At 47.6% G+C, this 24,270-nt stretch overlaps 2 protein-coding genes across 2 annotated transcripts; both read right to left on the reverse strand.

Moving 5' to 3' along the window:
* Positions 1-927, reverse strand: LOC119939077 (olfactory receptor 4D1-like). The gene has a single exon (XM_038758840.1). The coding sequence runs from the start codon at positions 925-927 to the stop codon at positions 1-3; it is 927 nt and encodes a 308-aa protein (XP_038614768.1).
* Positions 928-10,165: 9,238 nt separating this feature from the next.
* On the reverse strand, positions 10,166-23,714 carry LOC119939078 (olfactory receptor 4D1-like). Its single transcript, XM_038758841.1, has 3 exons — positions 23,654-23,714; positions 21,049-21,147; positions 10,166-11,106 (listed from the first exon to the last, which is right to left on the reverse strand). Exons 1-3 carry the CDS (start codon positions 23,712-23,714, stop codon positions 10,166-10,168), a joined length of 1,101 nt encoding a protein of 366 aa, XP_038614769.1.
* Positions 23,715-24,270: the final 556 nt, after the last annotated feature.

Below are 24,270 nucleotides of genomic sequence, written 5' to 3' on the forward strand. Positions count from 1 at the left end.
TCAGGAATACACATGCCTTCCCATTAGCTTCTTCATGGCTGATTTTACCTCCTGGTTCCTCAGGGTGTAGATCATGGGGTTCAGCATTGGGGTGATGGCCGAGAAGCTGAGGGAGACGGCCTTGTCCATGGAGAGGGGGCTGAAGGGACGCCCGTAGATGTAGATACACGGGCCAAACATCAGAGTCACCACGATGAGGTGGGTGGTACAGGTGGAGATGGCTTTCTTTTTGCCCTCCCCCGAGTGGGATCTCAGCATCACTAGGATGACCATGTAGGACACCAGGAGGAGGAGGAACCAAAGGAGGGTGAGGAGTCCACTGTTGGTGATCATCAGGAACTCCAGGATGGACGTGTCAGTGCAGGCGAGCCTGAGGACCTGGGGGACATCACAGTAGAAGTTATTCAGGACGTTGGGCCCGCAGAACGGCAATCGGACCACAAGACCAAGCTGTACGATTGAGTGCACAAAGCCACTCACCCAGGTGGCCACGATCAGCCCCACGCACACCTGGGGGCTCATGAGGGTCACGTAACGCAGGGGCCGGGAGATGGCCACATAACGGTCGTAAGCCATCACTGACAGGAAGATCACAGTGCCCCCTCCAAAGAAATGAAAGAAAAACATCTGGGCCATACAGCCACCAAACGAGATGGCCCTGCTCTCCGACAGGAGATCCATGAGCATCTTGGGAACGCTGACCGAGGAGAAGCAGAGATCCATGACGGACAGATTGCGCAGCAGGAAGTACATGGGAGTGTGGAGACGGAGTTCACAGGTCACGGTGACCATGATGAGTCCGTTGCCCAGGAGAGTGGTGGCGTAGACCAAGAAGAAGACCAAGAACAGGACAACCCTCATCTCCTGCATCTGGGTGAGGCTGAGGAAAATGAACTCTGACACTGCCGTGAAGTTGGCCTCTTCCATTGGGTCCTGGAGACCTGGAGAGAAATTTCACCAGTGCAATCACTGAAATCCGAACATCATGTATATTTTTGAACGTGAGAACAGTGTGTGACAGGGGAGAGAGGGGCCTGAAAGAAACTAGAAGAAAAGGCCTCCCACAACAATGAGTCAAAGCAAACTTTCTGTCCAAGAACAATAACCCAAAACTGACAAGGTATATTTAAGCGGCTTCAATTATTTAAATTTAGCATGCAAGCTTTCAGATGAATTTATTTTGTTCAACTCTAAAATGTGGTTGTGTACTGTTGCCACTGACCCATCCGGGTAACAGGACCGTCCCACTAGGTAGCTATTACTGAAGGATCGACACACCAGGATCGTGAGTTTTTTTATGGTAGTTGTTAAGCACTTACTATGTGCGAAGCACTATACCAAGTGCTGCGGCAGATATGAGATAATCAGGTTAGCACAGTCCCACATAGGGCTCACAGTCTTAATCCACATTTTACAGGTGAGGTAACTGAGACAAAGAGAAGTTAAGCAACTTGCTCAAAGTCACACAGCAGATAAATAGCAGAGGTGGGATTAAAACGCACGTCCTCTGATTCCCAGTCCCGGGTACACTATCCCAGCACAATCTGGTAGACACACAAATTTGCAGTAAAGGCTTGTTTAAATGAATACATGAGCATGAATAAACAGTCCTGCCATTTAGGGAAGGTTTAAGTTTATGCCCACTCATGGCTTTTAATTCTAAATTCTTAGTGCTAGCTGAAGAGTTGCTATCATTTTAAATTCATTATTATCTGTGATTACTTGTGAATCACTTCGATGCTTGCTATTGGCTGTGCCATATTCATAATAATAATAACGATAGCATTTGTTAAGCTCTTACTATGTGCAAAGCACTGTTCTAAGCGTTGGGGAGGATACAAGGTGATCAGGTTGCCCCACGTGGGGCTCACAGTCTTAATCCCCATTTTACAGATGAGGTAACCGAGGCACAGAGAAGTGAAGTGACTTGCCCAAAGTCACACAGCTGACAAGTGGCGGAGCTGGGATTAGAACCCATGACCTCTGAATCCCAAGCCCATGCTCTTTCCACTGAGCCACGCTGCTTCCCTAAGCATCTGCATCCTGGAGTTCCTGATGATCACCTGAGGAAAGAGCTTTTATGTGAATGAATGGGATGGAGGGATAAGGATCTAAGTGGGGTAGTGTGAGATTTCATTTTACAAATTTTGAAATCTCGTGATTAAAAAAACAACAAAATCAATGAACAAGTTGTGTTTTCCCAGGTTTTTTCATCCCTAAAACTCTTCTTTTGCAGAGGCCCCCGAGGGGAGGGAGGGGGTTCAAAGGATTAGCTTCAGTATTTATAGTACAGTGACTGGAAAATAGTAAGTGCTTAAAAATACTATTAAAAAGGAGAAATAAAAGAATAGTAAGAAACAGGGGGGGAATCAGAGAAAGAAATAGTAAGAGAAAAAGGTAAGGAGAGCCGGAAGAAAGGGAGGGGATGGAAAGGTCAAGAGGGAAGGGAAAAGGTGGGAGATCGGAAGAGACAGTAGAAAGAAAGGAGTAAGAGAAATAAAGAGAAAGGAATTACTTTACTCTTAAGTTATGGGGAAAAAAAGGACCAGGAATGCAGGGTACTAGTTTCTGGAATCCCTCTTCAGAGTTGGAACTTTCTAAGAGTTTGCATGAAAACCCCACATAACATACTAGAGCCCACATTCCATCCTCCCAGTGACCCTGGATTCAGGTGGCAGGAACTGGAGAGAGATTTGAGGGCTACAGGAGGACCACACATAGGGAATCACAGGAAAAGAGAACCCATAAGTCCTGATTCCCAGGGCATCCTGAGCTCTTGAGGTACTAAATGGAGAGTGGAAGAGAGAGAAGAAAGAGGTTGTGTAGAGAGAAGAAAGGAAATTGGACTCTCCCAACCATTCTGTCTTTTAGACTGTGAGTCCACTGTTGGGTAGGGACTGTCTCTATGTGTTGCCAATTTGTACTTCCCAAGCGCTTAATACAGTGCTCTGCACATAGTAAGCGCTCAATAAATACGATTGATGATGATGATGATTCTGCACACCTTGAGAATTTAACAAATATGACTGATTGAGAAGTAGGTCTGTGGATGGAGAAAGGAGACATACTGGCAATGAAAATGGATTTCTAAATAATTCAGAAAATGTTTTATTTTCTCTGTCCTATTTCCTCAAAGGAACATAGAAACCGGAAGTCATAAAACATGAACCGATAGACTTGAAGGAAGGGCTAAATATGTCATTGGCATTATTTTCTTCACATTAAATCATCCCCAAATTTTCATTTGCCAATTATTCCTGTGTGGAATCTCCAAATTCTTCATCTTCAGAGAGTTTATAAGTGACTTCTGGGGCTGCATCTCCCCCAAAAATTTCTTCATGCAACATAGTCTGAATTACTTCCCTTTAATGGAAGTCTAATCCTCTGTTCTCGCACTTTAAGAGCAAGTGGCTTCCCCTCTTGCTAGCTCCATTCTGGATCCTTCTCCATCCACTCCAGAATCTTCTCCATGCCCTCCTGAGGCTCAGCACTGAACCCTCTCTCATTTGGGGCTCCTGAGCGTGGCTCAGTGGAAAGAGCCCGGGCTTTGGAGTCAGAGGTCATGGGTTCAAATCCCGGCTCTGCCACTAGTCAGCTGTGTGACTTTGGGCAAGTCACTTAACTTCTCTGGGCCTCAGTTACTTCATCTGTAAAATGGGATTAAGACTGTGAGCCCCCCCATGGGACAACCAGATCACCTTGTAACCCCCCCAGCGCTTAGAACAGTGCTTTGCATATAGTAAGCACTTAATACATGCCATTATTATTACCAAAACTGAGAAGTCCTTCCCCTTACCCTGAGCAGTGGCAGTCAGTGCCCCAGATCCAGCCTCTAACGGGTGCCCAACTTGCCCCAGGATAGGTTCTGGGGCTTGGATGCTGACACCCAGCCACATGTCATTGCCAAGGTCTCGTTTGACTGTGGTGGTCGCAGAGGGATGGAAGACTGAAAGAAACTGCACTCTCCCAGAACATAATCTCCCAGAACCAATCTTTCTGGCCCCAGGCTAGAAGTTTCCGGGACTCAAAATCAGGTGCTGGATTTGAGCCCCGCAACCCCGGCACAGATGAAACTCAGCAGTGACTGTTTAGCACTGTTTAGTGGCAACCCCAATGTACCAGGAGCCCTCTCAGCTCTGAGCTGAGACGAACGTATGACACAGGCTCAGCAGCCCCTCACCTACCTTTTCTGAGGATCTCAGCTCCTCCTGTGTACCCTAACCACCCCGGAGCTTCAGACTCTTCCCAGCCTCAGACTGGACTCCCATGTAGCTGCCCTGTGCCCCTGGGGACCCTAAGGGAGGCACATTGGCCACAGATGAGCCAGTAACCCAGGAGAGGATGGATTCCATGCAGGGGGAGCTATTTAAATAGACCTGGCTGGTTTTCATCATACACACATACACACACTTGGAACCTCTGACAGCATCTTTAGGGATAAAAGCCTCAGGGACTGCCCAGTGGAAGAGACCACTCTCCCTTGGAAGCCTGGAAACAACAAAGAAGTGACTGTGGTTTAATAATAATAATAATGATAATAATTTTGGTATTTGTTAAGTGCTTACTATGTGCAAAGCACTGTTCTAAGCACTGGAGAGGATACAAGGTGATCAGGTTGTCCCATGTGGGGCTCCCAATCATAATCCCCATTTTACAGATGAGGTAACTGAGGCACAGAGAAGTGAAATGGCTTGCCCAAAGTCACACAGCTGACAAGTGGCTGAGCCGTGATTTGAACCCATGACCTCTGACTCCAAAGCCCGGGCTCTTTCCACTGAGCCACGATGATGATGGCATTTATTAAGTGCTTACTATGTGCAAAGCACCATTCTAAGTGCTGGGGAGGTGATCAGGTTGTCCCACGGGGGGGCTCACAGTCTTAATCCCCATTTTACAGATGAAGTTACTGAGGCCCAGAGAAGTGAAGTGACTTGCCCAAAGTCACACAGCTGACAATTGGCGGAGCCGAGATTTGAACCCATGACCTCTGACTCCAAAGCCCGTTCTCTTTTCCACTAAGCCACGCTAGTTTGGGTGTGAGTGGCAACTTCTGGGTCATTGGTCCCTGGAACTCTCAACCTGCTCCCGGAGGGCATCATCCCAGGGTCAGCTTTCCCCAAGCCCACTCCTCCTACCCCTCTAGTGGGCTCTGCAGCCCTCTCCCCACTCACCTCATCAGTGGCAGGAGAGAATTTGTGACACCGCCCCACCAACCGTGACATGGGATGTTATTACATCACACTTCTCATGGAGCAATGTGATGATTTCATTAGGCCAAGGAGACTGCTTCATAGCAACAGCTGTCCGGAGCCTGTCCCGCCATCGACCCCTGGCCCACGTCATCCCCCAGGCCTGGAATGCCCTCCCTCTGCCCATCCGCCAAGCTAGCTCTCTTCCTCCCTTCAAGGCCCTGCTGAGAGCTCACCTCCTCCAGGAGGCCTTCCCAGACTGAGCCCCTTCCTTCCTCTCCCCCTCGTCCCCCTCTCCATCCCCCCATCTTACCTCCTTCCCTTCCCCCACAGCACCTGTATATATGTATATATGGTTGTACATATTTATTACTCTATTTATTTATTTATTTATTTTGTTTGTAAGTATCTATTCTATTTATTTTATTTTGTTAGTATGTTTGGTTTTGTTCTCTCTCCCCCTTTTAGACTGTGAGCCCACTGTTGGGTAGGGACTGTCTCTATATGTTGCCAATTTGTACTTCCCAAGCGCTTAGTACAGTGCTCTGCACATAGAAAGCGCTCAATAAATACGATTGATGATGATGATGATGAACTGCTGTTGCTGCCTGAAGGAAAGGGAAAAAGAGAAAAGAGGGGAAGGGAAGGAAATAGAAGGAAAGGAAAAGGGGAGAAAGGAAGAGGGAGGACAAAGGCTGAGGGAACGAAGGTGAGGGGAAGGAGGGAAGGAGGGGGCAGGAGTCCAGCAACAGGCAGCATGCCCAGGGACCCTTGTTGTGAACTCAATTCCCCACCTCAGGGGGTCTTGGGAGACCCAGGCTCACACCACTCTGCCCAGAGAGGGAGTTTCTAACCCTCACGTCAGCTGGAGGGAGGAGTATCCCCACTCGCCCTCTCCCACACTCTCAGCACTCTTCAGCCAGCTCTTGCCCTGCCTCCCAACTCTTAACTCCCGCCTCTACCTCCGGAAAGTTGCCAAGCAGCGGGGGAAGGAGGCAGGTGGAGGAACATTTTCTAGGCCCCGGCCCAGCCTGACCAGTGAGGATGATTAGAGGGAGCCCTGTGCCCACATTAGGCTCAGCAGGAGAGAATGGGGGAAGGGGTGGAGTGGGAGGGATTTGGCAAAACTGGCATTTGTCAAAGGAATGGGGATAGGGAGAGAAGGAAGGAGAGAGGAAGAGGAAGAGTGAGAGAGAAAAGCAGCATTGCTTAGTGGATAGAGCATGGGCTTGGAAATCAGAAGGGCCTGAGTTCTAATTCCAGCTGTGCCACTTGTTTGCTGAGTGACCTTGGGTAAGTCACTTCACTTCTCTCAGCCTCAGTTCAATCATCTGTAAAATGGGGATTAAGATATTACGAATGTGAGTCCCATGTGGGACACAGACTGTGTCCTGATTAGCTTGTATCTACCTCAGTGCTTAGTACAGTGCCAGACACATGGTAAGAGCTTAACAAATACCATTTTAAAGAGAGAGATAGAGAGACAGAGATGGGTGAAGGGGAAAGAGCTATGGCCACAGCCATTGCTCAGCAGCGCTAACCCGGGAGGCAAGGTGCCCACTGGAGGCCCTCGGGATCTATTGGTGACACTGCAGAGTGGCTGAACTTGCCCCCTGCCTCAGTGCTTTCTTGCTTAGTTTCCCCATCCAAGGCCGCTCAGTATCTGTGTATGTGCACATGAAGACAGAGGGTGGTCTCCTTCCCTGTTCTGCTGGCCAGGCCCAGTTTGGAGCTGCTGCTATGGGCTGCAGAAAGAGGGTGATCCATATGTCGGGGTGAGGGCTGGGGAAGGGGAACACCAGACTGTAAACGCCTTGTGGGCAGGGATCGAGTCCACCAACTCTGTTATATTGTAGTCAGTCAGTCATTCGTATTTATTGAGCACTAACTGTTTGCAGAGCATTGTACTAAGTGCTTGGGAGAGTACAATATAGCAATAAACAGACGCATTCCCTGCCCACAATGAGCTTACAGTCTAGAGGGAGAGACTGTATTTATATTTATTAAATTATATTTATTTTTATATATATGATTATATTATACATTATATTATATATTATATTATGTTATGTTATGTTATATTATATTATGTTATATTATATTTTTATACATTAAAGTGTATTTATTAAATGTTAAATATTAAATGAATATTAGATATTTATATTTATTAATATAAATAAATAAATTAGAGACATGGATATAAGTGATGTGGGGCTGGGAGGGGGGATGAATAAAGGGAAAAGGTCAGGGCGATGCAGAAGGGAGTGGGAGAAGAGAAAAGGAGGGTTTAGTCAGGGAAGGCCTCTGGGGAAGATGTGCCTTCAAAAATCCTTCATTCAATCATATTTATTGAGCACTTACTATGTGCAGAACACCGTATAAGTGCTTGGAAGAGTTCAATATAACAACATAACAGACACAGTCCCTGCCCACAACATGCTTGCAGTCTAGAGGTCACCCAGCAGGTAGTGGCAGAGCTAGTATTAGAACCCGGGTGGGACGGGGGTCTGGGAGGGTGCCACCGTGACTCAGCCCAAGTCTGGGCGAGGAGACATCCATGACATCAGAGGTGCAATGCGCGACTGTTTCTGGCCACCATTTTGGGATGGTGAGGGATCTCAATTGATGTTGAGATCCCTCTGGGGACAGGGGGGACCCCTGGAAACCACTCCCTCCCCCAGCCCCCCTTTTGCTCCACAGACTCTGTGTTCACCTCCTGGGAAAGCAGGATGTCCACAGTGGCACCCGAGCTGCGGAACTCCACAGCAGCAGAGGGGAGAGTGATTGTCTGTCGGATATAATAATAATAATGATGGCATTTATTAAGCGCTCACTATGTGCAAAGCACTGTTCTAAGCGCTGGGGAGGTTACAAGGAGATCAGGTTGTCCCACGGGGGGCTCACAGTCTTAATCCCCATTTTACAGATGAGTTAACTGAGGCTCAGAGAAGTTAAGTGACTTGTCCAAAGTCACACAGCTGACAAATGGCAGAGCCGGGATTCGAACCCTGACTCCAAAGCCCGGGCTCTTTCCACTGAGCCACGCTGCTATGAGGAAGGAGGCATTCCATGCCATTCCATTCTTTTAGACTGTGAGCCCGCCTTTTAGACTGTGAGCCCACTGTTGGGTAGGGACTGTCTCTATCTGTTGCCAACTTGTACTTCCCAAGCGCTTAGTACGGTGCTCTGCACACAGTAAGCGCTCAATAAATACGATTGATGATGATGATGATGATGGTGCCAGAGGCAGGATGTGGGGATGGGTCAGTGATGATAGAGATGAGATTGAGGCACAGTGAGAAGGTTAGCGTTAGAGGAGTGAAGTGTGCGGGCTGGGTTGTAGTAGAAGAGTAGCGTGGTGAGCTAAGTTGGACACATAGTAAGTGCTTAACAAATACCATTATTTAGAACACTTGGATGGACGCCATCTGCCTAGGGAATGGATTACCTAATTTATTAATTGATAATCTAATTTATTAATTCACTTTAGTAATGTGCGGTCACCACAATTTGATACAGAGAAACAAACAATATCAACGCTTCTCCAGCTCCATTTTATCTTATACTGAATCCACAAGGAGATGGAATTATGCAGTCACAAGATCACAAAGAGGAGGTGCCTTAATCACTGTTAGAATAATATCCAGCAATCTTCCGGCGCCTAACCACAATTAAGTCGGGCATCTTGTTTTGTCTTATGATGTCAAGTCACCTCCAACTCATACCAACACCATGGACACATCTCTCCCAGAATGTCCCACCTCCATCTGCAATCGTTCTGGTAGTGTATTCATAGAGTTTTCTTGGTAAAAATATGGAAGTAGTTTACCAATGCCTTTTTCCCGTGCAGTAAATTTTAGTCTCCTCCTTCGACTCTCTCCCTGCTGCCCAGCATAGGTGAGTTTTGACTTATAGCAGATTGCCTTCCACTCGCTAGCCACTGCCCAAGCTAGGAATGGAATGAATATGCCTCTGCTTGACTCTCCCTCCCATAGTCAAGACTGGTAGAGGACTGGAAACTCTCCCGGGGCCAACCTGAGAAGGGAATGTCGGGCATCACACCCACTAACGTGATCCAGTCTGAGCCAAAAGGCTCACAGCCTAAGATCCTCCTCATTAGTCTCCCCCCTGCCCTACCTCCTTCCCCTCCCCACAGCACCTGTATATATGTTTGTACAGATTTATCACTCTATTTTACTTGTACATATTTACTATTCTATTTATTTTGTTAATGATGTGCATTTAGCTTTAATTCTATTTGTTCTGACGACTTGACTCCTGTCTGCATGTTTTGTTTTGTTGTCTGTCTCCCCCTTCTAGATGTGAGCCCGTTGTTGGGTAGGGACCGTCTCTATATGTTGCCAACTTGTACTTCCCAAGTGCTTAGTACAGTTCTCTGCACACAGTAAGTGCTCAATAAATGCGATTGAATGAATGAATGAATTAGTGATTTCCCCGAGTCCTTGTTTCTCCCCAGTCTTGATCCAGCAGCATTTTATGGAGCCGACACTTGAAGGCTGTGAGAAGAGAAGCCACCTGGCTCCTCAGAGAGCCTAGAGAATGTCAAAGCAGAAGCAGTTTGGCCTAGTGGAAAGAGCCCTGGCCTAAAAATCAAAGGACCTGGGTTGTAATCCCGACTCCACCAGTTGTCTACTTTGTGACCTTGTACAAGTCACTTCACATCTCTGTGCCTCACCTCATCTGGAAAATGGGGATTAAGACTGTGAGCCCCATGTGGACCTGGAATGTGACCAAACTGATTTGCTTATATCTACCCCAGCGTTAAGTACAGTGCCTGGCACAGTGCCTAATAAATGCCATTAAAAGAAAAAAATCAAGAGGAATACCTCTGGAGACAAAAGGGATGACACCCCATGGAAAAAGTTCTCCTCGAGAGTCAGCTTCAAGTAGAGATGACAACCTCCTTGGAATCTGTAACTTCCCAGTTTGCTCACTCACCCACACTTGGAATCCTTTCAGGAATGTATGTGTCGTTTCATTAGCTTCTTCATGGCTGATTTCATCTCCTGGTTCCTCAGGGTGTAGATCATGGGGTTCAGCATGGGGGTGATGGCCGAGAAGCTGAGGGAGACGGCCTTGTCCTTGGAGAGGGGGCTGAAGGGACGCCCGTAGATGTAGATACACGGGCCAAACATCAGAGTCACCACGATGAGGTGGGTGGTACAGGTGGAGATGGCCTTCTTTCTGCTCTCCCCCGAGTGGGACCTCAGCATCACTAGGATGACCATGTAGGAAACCAGGAGGAGGAGGAACCAAAGGAGGGTGAGGAGTCCGCTGTTGGTGATCATCAGGAACTCCAGGACGGAGGTATCGGTGCAGACGAGCCTGAGGACCTGGGGGACGTCGCAGTAGAAGTTATCCAGGACATTGGGGCCGCAGAACGGCAATCGGACAACTAGGCCAAGCTGGACAATCGAGTGCACAAAGCCCCCCACCCAGGCAGCCACAATTAGCCCCATACACACCTGGGGGCTCATGAAGGTCACATAGTGGAGGGGTCGGGAGATGGCCACGTAACGGTCGTACGCCATCACCGACAGGAAGAACACGGTGCCCCCTCCAAAGAAATGAAAGAAAAACATCTGGGCCATACAGCCGCCAAACGAGATGGCCATGCTCTCCGAAAGGAGATCCACAAGCATCTTGGGAACGCTGACCGAGGAGAAGCAGAGATCCATGACGGACAGGTTGCGCAGCAGGAAGTACATGGGGGTGTGGAGCCGGGGGTCACAGGTCACGGTGACCACAATGAGGACGTTGCCCAGGAGGGTGGTGGCATAGACCAGGAGAAAGACCAAAAACAGGACAACCCGCATCTCCTGCAGCTGGGTGAGGCCGAGGAAGATAAACTCTGACACTGCCGTGGAGTTGGCTGCTCCCACTGGGTCCTGGAGACCTAGCAAGGACATGCCAATCACATTATAGGCAACTGATTACTAAATAAAGGGTTTTCCAGTAAATTAATTAATCAATCATATTTATCTAGTGCTTGCTGAGTGCAGAGGACTGTACTAAGCACTTGGGAGAGTACAAAATAATAGAGTTGGTATGCACATTCCCTGGCCACAGTGAGCCTCAGTCTAGAGGATTGTAGAATTATATTACAAGTGTCAGATTAATATATGTGCACAATGGTCTTATCACAGAATTTTGTTGATTAATCAAAATTAAAGGAAATTGCAATAGAAAGCCCCCATGTAATGACCATCTGTTTCATTTACCTTTTATCCTATATATGGTGTTCCCACTGAACAAGGAGATAGTGGAAAGAGCAGGAAACCCATATTCTAATTCCAGCTCTGCTAATGGTCTGCTGTGTGATCTTGGGGAAATTACTTAACTTCTCTGGGGCTCTGTTTCCTCATCTGTAAAACAGGAATAAGATACCTGCCCTCTCCCCGGTCTTGAATTGTGAGCCCCATGTGGATCATTATCAGCAGCAGCAGCAGCAATGGAATTTATTTAGTGCTTACTGTGTGCAGAGCACTGTATTAAGTGCTTGGGAGAATATAATAATAATAACAATAATAATGGTATTTGTTAAGCGCTTACTATGTGCAAAGCACTGTTCTAAGTGTTGGGGAGGTTACAAGGTGATCAGGTCATCCCACGGGGGGCTCACAGTTTTAATCCCCATTTTACAGATAAGGTAACTGAGGCACAGAGAAGTCAAGTGACTTGCCCAAAGTCACACAGCTGACAGTTGGCGAAGCCAGGATTTGAACCCATGATCTCTAAATCCAAAGCCCATGCTCTTTCCACTGAGCCACGCTGCTTCTCTAATATATAATACAACAGAGTTGGTCAACACATTCCCCGCCCCCAACAAGCTTACAGTCTAGAGGCCTGGATCCTATCTGATTATCTTGTTGCTATTCCAGTGCTCAATACAGAGCTATGGCACATAGTAAGCACTTTTTAAAATGTTATTTGTTAAGCACTTACTATGTGCCACTAAGCACTGGAGTAGATACAATGTTCCATCCAGTGCAGTATTCTGTGGCAACAGGGTGCATGGAGAAACAACAAGGTCACCCTCCTGACCATTAATCCAAATAGGGATGTACCATCTGATATCCCTCACTTTCTCCCTCATAATCCATGACGCACTGCTCAGAAAGCATTCATCCAAATCCCGTTCCAACCTGCTAATATTTTCACCTGAGCAATTTTCTGGGAAACCAATCCCATACGATTACCACCCACTGCGTTAATTAGGGTTTCCTTTTGTTTTAAAGATCACCTTCAAACTTCAGTGAAGGTCCTTTCTTGTTATGAGATTTGAAGAATAGCAAGTCTTTGTTCCCAGAAGCCTGCCTCCTGCAAGATTTTGTCAACTTCAATCGTGGCCTCTCTCTGCCATCTTCTTTTTCGGTTAAAGGGAAGAGAGAAGATGATGTATTCTGTGTCACATAATGATGTATTCTGTGTCTGTATTCTGTCCATCTCTCCGGGATTCATTCATCCGCAGGGTGGGAGGGGACCCCAAACAGACTGAGACCATACTTGCAGAAAACAAGGTTTCAAGTCCTGAAAGCTGAGGAGAAGTTCCTTATGGGCAGGGAAAGTATCTACCAACTCTGCTGTACTGTATTCTCCCAATTTCTTAGTAACAGTGCTCTGCACATAATAGGTGCTCAATAAATACCATTGCTTGACTGACTGGTAAAAAAGGGAGCAGCCAAAAGAGAGTCACAGGGGAGGAGACCCCAGGAGTCCTGGTTTCCAGTACACTCAGAGGTACAGAGCTGCTAGGGTTGGGGAGAAGCAGAGAGAGAAAGAGTTACAGGGACAGAGTGAAGCAAAAGAGTGTGGGGAGAGAAGAAAGAAAAGAATGTGAATGTGGAGAAGTATCTCTGTGGGTGAAGAAACAGGCAGAGGAAATCCATTTCTAAACATTTCAGGTAATTTCTTGCTTCCTCTGCCCCATTTCCTATTATGTTCTCATCAACAGCAGGTCAGCAACCTGTTACTAATAAGAAGCAGCATAGCCTAGTGGAAAGAGCATGAACCTGGGAGTCAGAGGACCTGGGTTCTAATTCCGGTTCCACCAATTGCCTGCTGTGTGACCTTGGTCAAGTCACTTCACTTCTCTGTGCCCGTTGAAGCAGCTGGAGACCTGAAGAGAGAGCGCGTGCGTGCATGTGTGTGTGTGTGTGTGTGTGTGTGTGCATACTCACACTTGGGTGTGTTTGAGGGTACACAGAGAAGGTTGGGGAGGCTTAGGTGAAAAGCAAGAAGTCACAGGAAGTGTGGGAAGAGAAAGTGTGAGTCTTTGACATTCCATCTAATAACCCTGGGGCATCTCATCCATGGAGTTATCCAAACCCCTGACCAATCCTGCCGGTATCTTTGGCCTCTGCAGCTTTCAGGGGGGAAGGAGTTGCTTATACTTACCTCCCATCTAAGAGCGTGCCTTTAGTAGTCCTGAGCAGGGCTTAGGAGAGAGGCGAAGGAAATAAGAAAAGTGCCTGGGTGTCCCCATTGCTCCCTCTTTGGACACCCCACAGCCAGCCCACTGCCTTCTCAATTCTGAACTTCAGGGGCTCCCACAACCTCAGCCGTTGGTCAAGGAGTTGGGCTTTGGAGTCAGAGGTCGTGGGTTCAAATCCCGGCTCCGCCACTTGTCAGCTGTGTGACTTTGGGCAAGTCACTTCACTTCTCTGTGCCTCAGTTACCTCATCTGGAAAATGGGGATTAAGACTGTGAGCCCCCCGTGGGACAACCTGATCACCTTGTAACCTCCCCAGCGCTTAGAACAGTGCTTTGCACATAGTAAGTGCTTAATAAATGCTAAAAAAAAAAAATTAACCCTGGGGTGCCCATGGAGCTTCCTCTTAGACCTCCCAGAGTTCCAGCAGGAGTGGATGGCTACACTAGGAGCCTAGGCCCCTATCTCAAGAGCTCGTCACCTCCTGCTGTGTTTCAGCTCCTCCTGTGCACTTTGACCACCCCAGAGCTTCAGACTCTTCCTTGCCCAGCCTCCCTTGTAGCTGCAGTGGGCCCGTGGGGGCATTGCCCTGGGGGAGGTAAATTGGCCACTGATGAACCAATTACCCAGGGGAAGATTGGTTCTGTGCAGGGGGAGCTATTTAAATATTTAAATAGATCTGGCTAGTTTCGTCACACACACACAACACACACACAGACTCGAACCTCTGACACCATCTTTGGTGGATAGAAACCTCTGGGGCCACGCAGGGCAAGAGAAAGCTCTCCCTTGGGAGCCTGGAAGCATTGGAGAAGTGGCTATGGTTTGAGGGTGAGGTGGCACCTCATTCGCGTGGCTCAATGGAAAAAAGCCAGGGCTTCGGAGTCCGAGGTCATGGGTTCAAATCCCGGCTCCACCAATTGTCAGCTGTGTGACTTTAGGTAAGTCACTTAACTTCGCTGTGCCTCAGTTACCTCATCTGTAAAATGGGGATGAAGACTGTGAGCCCTCCGTGGGACAACCTGATCACCTTGTAACCTGAACAGTGCTTTGCACGTAGTAAGCGCTTAATAAATGCCATCATTATTATTATTCATTCCTTCATTCATTCATTTATCCATTCAATCACATTTATTGAGCACTTGCGGTGGGCAGAGCACTGTGCTAAGCACTTCAGAGAATACAATATAAAAATAGACAGACACGTTCCCTGCCCACAGAGAGCTTACAGTATAGTGGGCCACTGGTCGCTGGAATCCGCAGCCTGCGCCTAAGAGGGCACCGCCCCAGTGTTGGCTTGCCCAATCCCACCTTCCCTGCCCTCACTATGATTAATTGATTGATTGATTGCCCTCCCTTTCTGTCTGTTAGTGGCAGGAGAGAGCCCCCCTTCTCTGAGGTTGGAGACCACCCGGGATTGTCCAGTCCTGCAGCCTGAGAGAGAGCCGTGGGCAGGAGTGTGACAAAGAGCTGTTCTCCAGGAATTAGCCCTAGGGGCTTGGAAGGAGAGGAAATACACAAACTTCAGGACAGTTCTTCATCATCATCAATCGTATTTATTGAGCGCTTACTATGTGCAGAGCACTGTACTAAGCGCTTGGGAAGTACAAATTGGCAACATATAGAGACAGTCCCTACAGTTGGGGAAAGGGGTAACATGGCTGGTTCGGAGATCCCACCTTGGGGCAGTGAATCCACTGGAAAGAGGGGAGGGAGAGCTCTGGGTTTCTGTTCATTTCAGGCCGGAGGAGGTGGACATCCGATGTCTAATTGTGAACACACCCTGACCCCGATCCAGGGTTCTAAGAGACCCGGACCACTGTCTGTCCTGAGTGACTCGGCAATGCAGGCTCGATGGTAAGCTGCCGGAGGGCAGTTTGGTGTGCTTAGCTCTCTGGGTCCCGCACTCAGTACAGAGTCACATGCAGATGGACATTTTTCAGAGGCTCTGGATAATGGGGAGGGGAAGGAAAGGAATTAGGAGACTGAAAGAGAAGGGTAGGTGTAGAGGGAACTGATCAGAGGTTTTGGCCAAGGGGTGGCAGGAAGGTCTTCTAGAAAGCAGGAGAGAGGGACAGTGCAAATAGCCTGAAGAGTTACCTTCTCTCTAAAATGGGGATGAAGACTGTGAGCCCCATGGGGGACATGGACTGGGTCCAACCTGATGGGCTTGTATCTACCCCAGCACTTAGTATGGTGCCTATGATGTGCATCTAGCTTTATTTCTATTTATTGTATTGACTTGACACCTGTCCACATGTTTTGTTTTACTGTCTGTCTCCCCCTTCTAGACTGTGAGCCCATTGTTGGGTAGGGACCGTCTCTATATGTTGTCAACTTGTACTTCCCAAGCACTTAGTACAGTGCTCTGCACACAGTAAGCGCTCAATAAATACGATTGAATGCATGCATGAATGAATAAGGGCTTAACATACATCATAAATTAAAGACAGCTCCAGAGCTTGAGTCCCGGCTGAGCCCAGCAGTACTGATGGTGAAGAATCAGGTGAGGACAAGGAGGCAGAGCCTAGCTGGGGACCAGAGGGCGGGCCAAAGAACGTGGCAAACTAAATCAGGGCATATTCAGCCCATGCACTTCACTCCTCTAACACCAACCTCTATCTTATTGCTCTGGCCATTGACACCCTTGTTCACTTCCTCCCTCTGACCTGGAACTCTCACCAGCACTCTCCTAATCTTCAAAGCCCTACTAAAATCACATCTCCTCCAAGAAGCCTTCCCTGACTAGTCTCTCATTTCCCCACCCTATTCATTCTTCCCTCTTCACCACCTATGCACTTAGGTCTGTATCCCCCATGTATTTGGATACTCATCCCACCCCAAGTACCTCTGCACTTGGGCACATATTCTTATCCTTATGGGCTTTTCCTATTTACCTTTTATTTCAATGCCTGTCTTCTCTGCTAGATGGCAAGATTCTTGAGGGCAGGGACTGTATCTAACAACTCTATTGTTACTGTACTCTTCCAAGAACTTAGGACAGTGCTCTGCACATAGGAAATGCTCAATAGATACTGTTGGTTCATTAAGTGATTGATCGATTGGGAGAGGATGAAGGAGGGGGAAGAGGTAAGAACTTGGGCTCCATCCCTCAATTGCAGTGAACAGAGTGGGAATTCCTGGGGAAGTCCTGGTGAATTCTTGTGGGGAAAAAAAATGGTACTGGGGGGTGAACAATTTGGAGGATCCTAGAGAGTCCTCTGTGGATGGAGATGAGAGAATTTCCTGATGGTTAGGGTTAGGAATATAGGGGAAGCTGAGGCTCAGAAACCCTGGCCTGAGACTCACTCAAGGAGCAGTAGCTAGGAGCCCCCAATTTAGGCAGGGCAGAATCAAAATTTCTCAGTAATAATAACAACGATGATGTGCCAAGTACTATGCTAAGAACTGGGCAGATACAAGGTAATCAGGCTGGATATAGTTCCTGTCCCACACGGGGCTCTCTGTCTAAAAGGGAGGGAGAGGGGGTGTTTGTTCCTCATTTTGCATATGAGAAAACTGAGGTACAGAGTGTTTAAGGGACTTGCATAGGACTAGAACTCAGGTCAGTGCTCTACTTTAGATGCTTTAGAAGAGGTCTGTTTCCAGAATAACCTAGGGAAGATCAATTGTGAGGGGTAGGGGAACTATCACATAGTAAGGGAGGAGTCTGCTTGCATCATCCAACCTGCAGCATGGTGTAATGGGTAGATCACAGGGCTGGGAGTCATAAGATAATGGGTTCTAATCCTGACTCCACCACTCGTCTGCTGTGTGGCCTTGGTACTTCTTTGTGCCTCAGTTACTTCATCTGTAAATGGGAATTGAGACCGTGAGCCCCACATGGGACTGTGTCCAACCCGGTTGGCTTGTATCCACCCCAGCGCTTAGTACAGAGCCTTAGTAAGTGCTTAACAAATACCACAATTATCATTATTAAAGTGGGCAGGGGAGAGCCATTTCAGCCACTCTGGAAGTCCCAGGTTCATGACCCCGGGCGATACAGGCTTCAGCTCCACAGACCTGGAGCTTGTGATGATGATTATGATGGTATTTGTTAAGCGCTTACTATGTGCAAAGCACTGTTCTAAGCACTGAGGAGAGTACAAGGTGATCAGGTTGTCCCACGGGGGGCTCACAGTTTTAATCCCCATTTTACAGATGAGGTAACTGAGGCACATAGAAGTGAAGTGACTTGCCCAAAGTCACACAGCTGACAGTTGACGGAGATGGAATTTGAACCCATGACCTCTGACTCCAAAGCCTGTGCTCTTTCCACTGAGCCACGCTGCTTCTCACACTACTGCTTGTGGGCAGTAGCAGTTTCTGTTTCCTCCGGGCTACTCCAGCAGAGAGGTGTGGCCCCCAAGATGGGCCACTTTAGCAAGGGCCCATAATTGCCACCACCGCCCCTGCAGTCCTGGCCCTGGCTGAAGCGGTCTACCCTGGGCTGTGTCTCTGTGAAGTTGCCAGCTGAAAGCAGATGAGCTGTCCCCAACCCTGCCTTCTCCCCACTTACTCCTTTCCCTCCCTCCTTTTCCCTTTTCCACTTCATCCCTTTCCCCCTTTTCCATCTCTTGCCCTCTTCTTTTCCCTCTTCCCACCTGGCTCCTTTGTACTGGTTCCCTGTCATTTTGGGCCCTGGCCCCACCTAGGGTGATCCAGTTTTAGGTCATCCGTAAGCTCATCCTCTAGACTGTAAGCTAGTCATGGGCAGGGAACATGTCCACCCACTCTGTTGTATTGTACTCTCCCAAGCACTGCACATAGTAAGCGCTCAATAAATAAGATTTATTGATCTAAACAGATGGCATTGAGTTTGAACCTTGAGCCCGGGGCCCAGACCTACGCTGTCTTCTAGAGGGAGGAGGGGTTAGGGCACCCAGGGACCCAGGGGCCACTTTATTTAATGGTATTTGTTAAATATTTACTATGTGCCTGGCACTGTACTAAGCACTAGGATAGATACAAGATAATCAGACTGGACACAGTCCCTGTCCCACATGGGGTCACAGTCTTAATCCCCATTTTGCTGATGAGGTAACTGAGGCACAGAGAAGTGAAGTGCCTTGCCTAAGGTCACACAGCAGACAAATGGTGGACCCCAGATCTGAACCCAGGTCCTTTTGATTCCCAGGCCGATGCTCTATCCACTTGGTCAGAAGACACGACCCAGCCTCCCTACAGCTTCCAGATGCCATGAGGGTACAGCTGAGTGAGGGGGACTTGGCAAGGCCTGGAGGGACAGAGCAGGGGTCACTCCATCATGGATTAGGCTGGAGCTGAGAGATGGAGTCATTTCTGCCTGAAGGGCTTGGGGGCACCCCCTTCCACTAGACCCCTCACCCCAGGGACCTCCCTGTCTCACCCCAGACTGCCAAGAGAGGCCGGAATCCACCTTCATGCCTGCTGGGAGTGGGGCCTTAGGGGCAGAGGGTTATTTTTCATCTTAATGTATTTACTGAGTACAAACGAGTCTCCGGGCTCTCCCCTGGCCGGCTCCCAGGGAGCCCTTAATGTGGCTAATAGCCCCAGGGACCAAACTCACAAACTTTTAATGGCCCCGGCCAGAGCGCAGTTCCTCCAGGCTCTAACAGGGCTCCATGGACCCACTTAAAAAGTTTGCTGTGCCACGGAACCCAGAATCGGGAAGGAGCTTGTCCCAGGAGCCACCAGGATGGGGGGGATGAGGAGGGCGAGCATCGGTCTGATCAGGATGAGGGGCAGAGGAAGGGCAAAGAATCACCACACCCTGGAGTGCAGGAGGCAGCAAGACACTTGTCTATTTATTTTGTTTTATTGTCTGTCTCCCCCTTCTAGACCGTGAGCCCATTGTTGGGTAGGGACCATCTCTATATGTTGCCAAATTGTACTTTCCAAGCGCTTAGTACAGTGCTCTGCATGCAGTAAGTGCTCAATAAATGATTGAATGAATGAACTCCCGCCCCTGCCCCCAGCCCCCGTTTTCTAAGAGTGATAGGGAAGGCATCTCTAGACAATAGCAGTGTGGCCTAGTGGAAAGAGCATGAGCCCGGGAGCCAGATGACCTGGGTTCTAATCCTGGCCCCTCAATGTGCCTGTTATGTGACCTTGGGCAAGTAGCTTAACTTCTCTGAGCCTCAGCCTCATCTGTAAAATGGGGATTCGGTGTCTGTTCTCCCTGAAATTGTACTCTCTCAGAAGCTTAGTACAATGCTCTGCACATGGAAAATGATCAATAAATATGATTGATTGATTAATACTTAGTCCGTGAGCCCCATGTGGAGTAGGGACTGTGTCCGACCTGCATAACTTGTATCTACTCTAGTCCTTAGAATAGTTAAGTATTTAACAAATACAATAATAACAATTTTTAAATATAAGCTCTCTGTGGGTAGGGATTGTGTCTACCAACTCTACTATATTGCACTCTCCCAAGTTCTAAGAACACAGAAATTGCTCAATAAATATAATTGATTGACCGGGGGGTTGAAATAAGACTGTCAGTGTATGTTTTCAGGAATATGGAGTCTGCATAGCCGGGGTTTTGAAGGAAAAAATGTCTTTAGGAAGTTCTGAATCTGCCCAAGACAAAGGCTGGTGACAGTATCATCAATCGTATTTATTGAGCACTTACTGTGTGCAGAGCACTGTACTAAGCGCTTGGGAAGTACAAGTTGGCAACATATAGAGACAGTCCCTACCCAACAGTGGGCTCACAGTCTAAAAGGGGGAGACAGAGAACAAAACCAAACATACTAACAAAATAAAATAAATAGAATAGATATGTACAAGTAAAATAAATAAATAAATAAATAGAGTAATAAATATGTACAAACATATATACATATATACAGGTGCAGTGGATCTGCCCAGACTGGACAGATGTTTGGAGCTATTATCCTCTAGATCAATCAATTAATGAATCATATTTATTGAGCTCTTACTATATGCAGAACACTGTACTAAGTGCTTGGGAGAGTACAATATAACAGCATAACAGAAAAATTCCCTGCCCACAGTGAGTTTACAGTCTTGAGGGGAAGGCAGACAAGAATATAAATACATAAATTACAGATATGTGCATAAGTGCTGTGGGGCTGAGAGAAGGAATGAATAAAGGGAGCAAGTCAGGGCAATGCACAAGAGAGTGGAAGAAAAAGAAATGAGGGCTTAGTCAGAGAAAGCCTCCTACAGGAGATTGTGCCTTCAGTAAGGCTTTGAAGATGGGGAGAGTGTTTGCCTGTAGAATTTGAAGAGCGAGGGCATTCTGGGCCAGAGGCAGGGTGTGGGCGAGAGGTTGGCAGAGAGATAGATGAAGTGGAGGTACAGTGAGTAGGTTAGCACTGGAGGACCGAAGTGTGTGGGCTAGTAGGAGAGTAACAAGGTGAGGTGCTGGGTGATTGAGTGCTTTAAGGAACCCCTCACCTGGGAAGCCTGGCACCAGCTGGCTCCTGCAGAAATCCCAAATGGAGCCCAACAAGGGCACCCAATTAGCCATGAGCACCCAATACGGAGGGGCCGGGCCTTAAAAGGGAAAGAAGATGATGTCGGCAGAAGCAGGTACCAACAGCAGCCGAATGGTCAGGCAAATAGAAAAGGGCTAAAAACAGCCAAATCGGGACTTGGATGGGCAGTTTGAAGAGGGGAAGAGATGCAGCCCTTCAGCTAGAAACCATGAAATCCAGGAAACCTTTTGAAGGATGCCAGGTGTCTGGATCACAGAGCTGGGAGCTTCGAACCCTCCAAACAGATCCCACCTCAGCCACTTGTCAGCTGTGTGACCTTGGGCAAGCCACTTAACTTCTCTGTGCCTGTTACCTCATCTGTAAAATGGGGATGAAGACTGTGAGCCCCACGTGGGACAACCTGATCACTTTGTAACCCCCCCAGCGCTTAGAACAGTGCTTTGTGTATAGTAAGCGCTTAACAAATGCCATCATTAGTATTATTATCTGGTGGAAAGCTGGTAGAGAATTACAGGGAAGGGAAAATAAAACAAACCCTACCTGACCCATGGAGCAAAGACGATGGTTTGCCTACATTTCCCAGAGCCCATCAGAGCCTCGTGGGAGGAGTTTGTCTCTTCCTTGCCATAGGTGGAAAGCTACTAACAGCCTGGCTGGGACAAAGCTTTCTTTTCCTATGGCATTTCCAAGAGAAAAGTTTATTTCCTTCCTTTTCTTCCTTCTCACTCGACTTCTATGTGGTGAGATTATTTCTCTCTGCCTAACGAATATCTGAGGTAGACTATGTGACCAACTCTGGGACTGACTTTGGGGATGTTAGATTCCCTTTCTCCCAAACAAAAGCCTTACAGACACAAGTGTTTTGTCAGCTTTAACAAGGTCATATGTTAATTAATGAATCAATTAAATGAATCCAAAGCCCGGGCTCTGGAGTCAGAGGTCATGGGTTCAAATCCCTGCTCTGCCAATTGTCAGCTGTGTGACTCTGGGCAAGTCACTTAGCTTCTCTGTGCCTCAGTTACTTCATCTGTAAAATGGGGATTAAGACTGTGAGCCCCCCGTGGGACAACCTGATCACCTTGTAACCTCCCCAGCACTTAGAACAGTGCTTTGCACATAGTAAACACTTAATAAATGCCATTTTAAAAATGGTATTTATTGAGCACTTACTGTGTGCAGGGCAGTATACTAAGCACTTGGGAAAGTACAACACAACTGAGTTGGTAGATGCCCACAAGGAGATAATGATCTACTGGGGAAGATGGACATTGAAATAAATATATTAGGGATGGGTATGTAAGTGCTGTGGTCCTGGGGATGGGGTGAATATTAAGTATTTAAGGGGTACAAATGCAAGGGAATTAGCAATGCAGAGGAGAGAGGGAGTAGGGGAAATGATGGCTTAGTTGGGGAAGGCCTCTTGGAGGAAATGGGATTTTAATAAGACTTTGAAGGTGGGGTGAACAGGGAGGGCATTCCAGGCCAGAGGGAGGACATGGGTAAGGGCTCAGCAGTGAGACAGAAGAAACTGAGATTGGCTTTAGAAGAGTGAAGTGGACAGACTGGGTTGTAGTGGGAAATCAGTGAGGTGAGGAAGGAGAGGAAGAGCTGATTGAGTGCTTTAAGACTGATGTTAAAAAGTTCCTGTTTGACACAGAGTGGATGGGTGACCGTTGGAGGTTCTTGAGGTGTGGGGAAACATGGACTGAACAGTTTTGTAGAAAAGAGATCTGGGCAGCAGAGCGAAGTAGGGACTGGAGTGGGGAGAGACAGGAGACAGGGAGGTCAGCAAGGAGGATGAAACAGTAATCAAGGCGGGAGAGGATAAGTGCTTGGATTAACATAGTAGCGGTTTGGATGGAGAGGAAGGGGCGGATTTTAGCGATATTGTGAAGATTGAACCAACAGGATCTGGTGACATCAAATATGTGGGCTGAGTGAGAGAGATGAGCCAAGGATAATGCCAAGCTTATGGGTTTATGAGACAGGGAGAATGGTGATGCTGTCTTCAGTGATGGAAAAGGCAGAGGGAGGGCGAGGTTTGAATGGGACGATGAAGAATTCTGTTTTGAACGTGTTTAGTTTCAAGTGCCTGCAGGACACAGTAAACTTATTGTAGGCAGGGAATATGTCTACAAACTCAGTTGCACTGTACTTTCCCAAGCACTTAGCACAGTGCTCTGCACACAGTAAGCACTTAATAAATACCACAAAGAAATTTCTTTATTCCTTAATCCTGGTGAGTGTAGGGTAAAGCTCTGTCTTGAGTGTGCCTTTCACATGACTACTTCTCTCTGTATTCTTTCCCATGGTAATACTGGTTAAGCATTGACTTTGGCAATTATTCTGTCAGGATCCTAGGTTCAGCCATGACTACCAGGGCTAGTAAATGACCAGCCTCCTTACACACATTTTTCCTCTGGGCTTCACTGATTATAGAAGGGCTCAGATGGTTACTTTTAATCCTTATTTGGTGTCAATCAGTGAAGCAGCCTCACCAATCTCGAGAATCTCCCAAGTCTAATGAAGGATGACATTTTCCTTCCCCTTTCTTAGGGTCTAACCGCAGTCCTTCTTGCTGCTGCTCAACTCTACTTGTTTATGCTCCTTCTGGCCAAGGGCCATGGTTTCCTCTTTCATTCATTCAGTCATATTTATTGAGCACTTTCTGTGTGTCGAGCACTGTACTAAGCGGGTGGGGGAGTCCAATATAACAATAAACAGACACATCCCCTGCCCACAGTGAGCTTGCAGTCTAGAGGGGGAGACAGACATTAATATAAATAAATGAATTACAGATATGGACACAAGTGCTGTGGGGCTGGGGGATGAATAAAAGGAGCCAGTCAGGGAGATGCAGAAGGGAGTGGGAGAAGAAGAAAGGAAGGAGGATTTAGGGAAGGCCTCTTGGCAGGTGAGTCCCAGAGGAGGAAGGACACGTCTCTGGGGATGATCCAGAAACAGAACCCAGGGTTCCTCTCTTCAGTCCGGTGAGATCCCTGTGTTTACTTACTCCTTTCCGGTGGTTCTATCTCCAGGATGGAGGAAGAGGAGGTGGAGGAGCATCATTTTGTTGCACATGATACCGGGTGACTTCTCAATGGAGTTCAGGGCCCAGGACCATCTCCGTAAAGAGAGAATTACTTGGAGAACTTTCAGAGGGAAGAAGAAGAGGAAAGGC

The sequence above is a fragment of the Tachyglossus aculeatus genome, chromosome 17, assembly GCF_015852505.1.
Source record: "Tachyglossus aculeatus isolate mTacAcu1 chromosome 17, mTacAcu1.pri, whole genome shotgun sequence".
Lineage (NCBI taxonomy): Eukaryota > Metazoa > Chordata > Mammalia > Monotremata > Tachyglossidae > Tachyglossus > Tachyglossus aculeatus.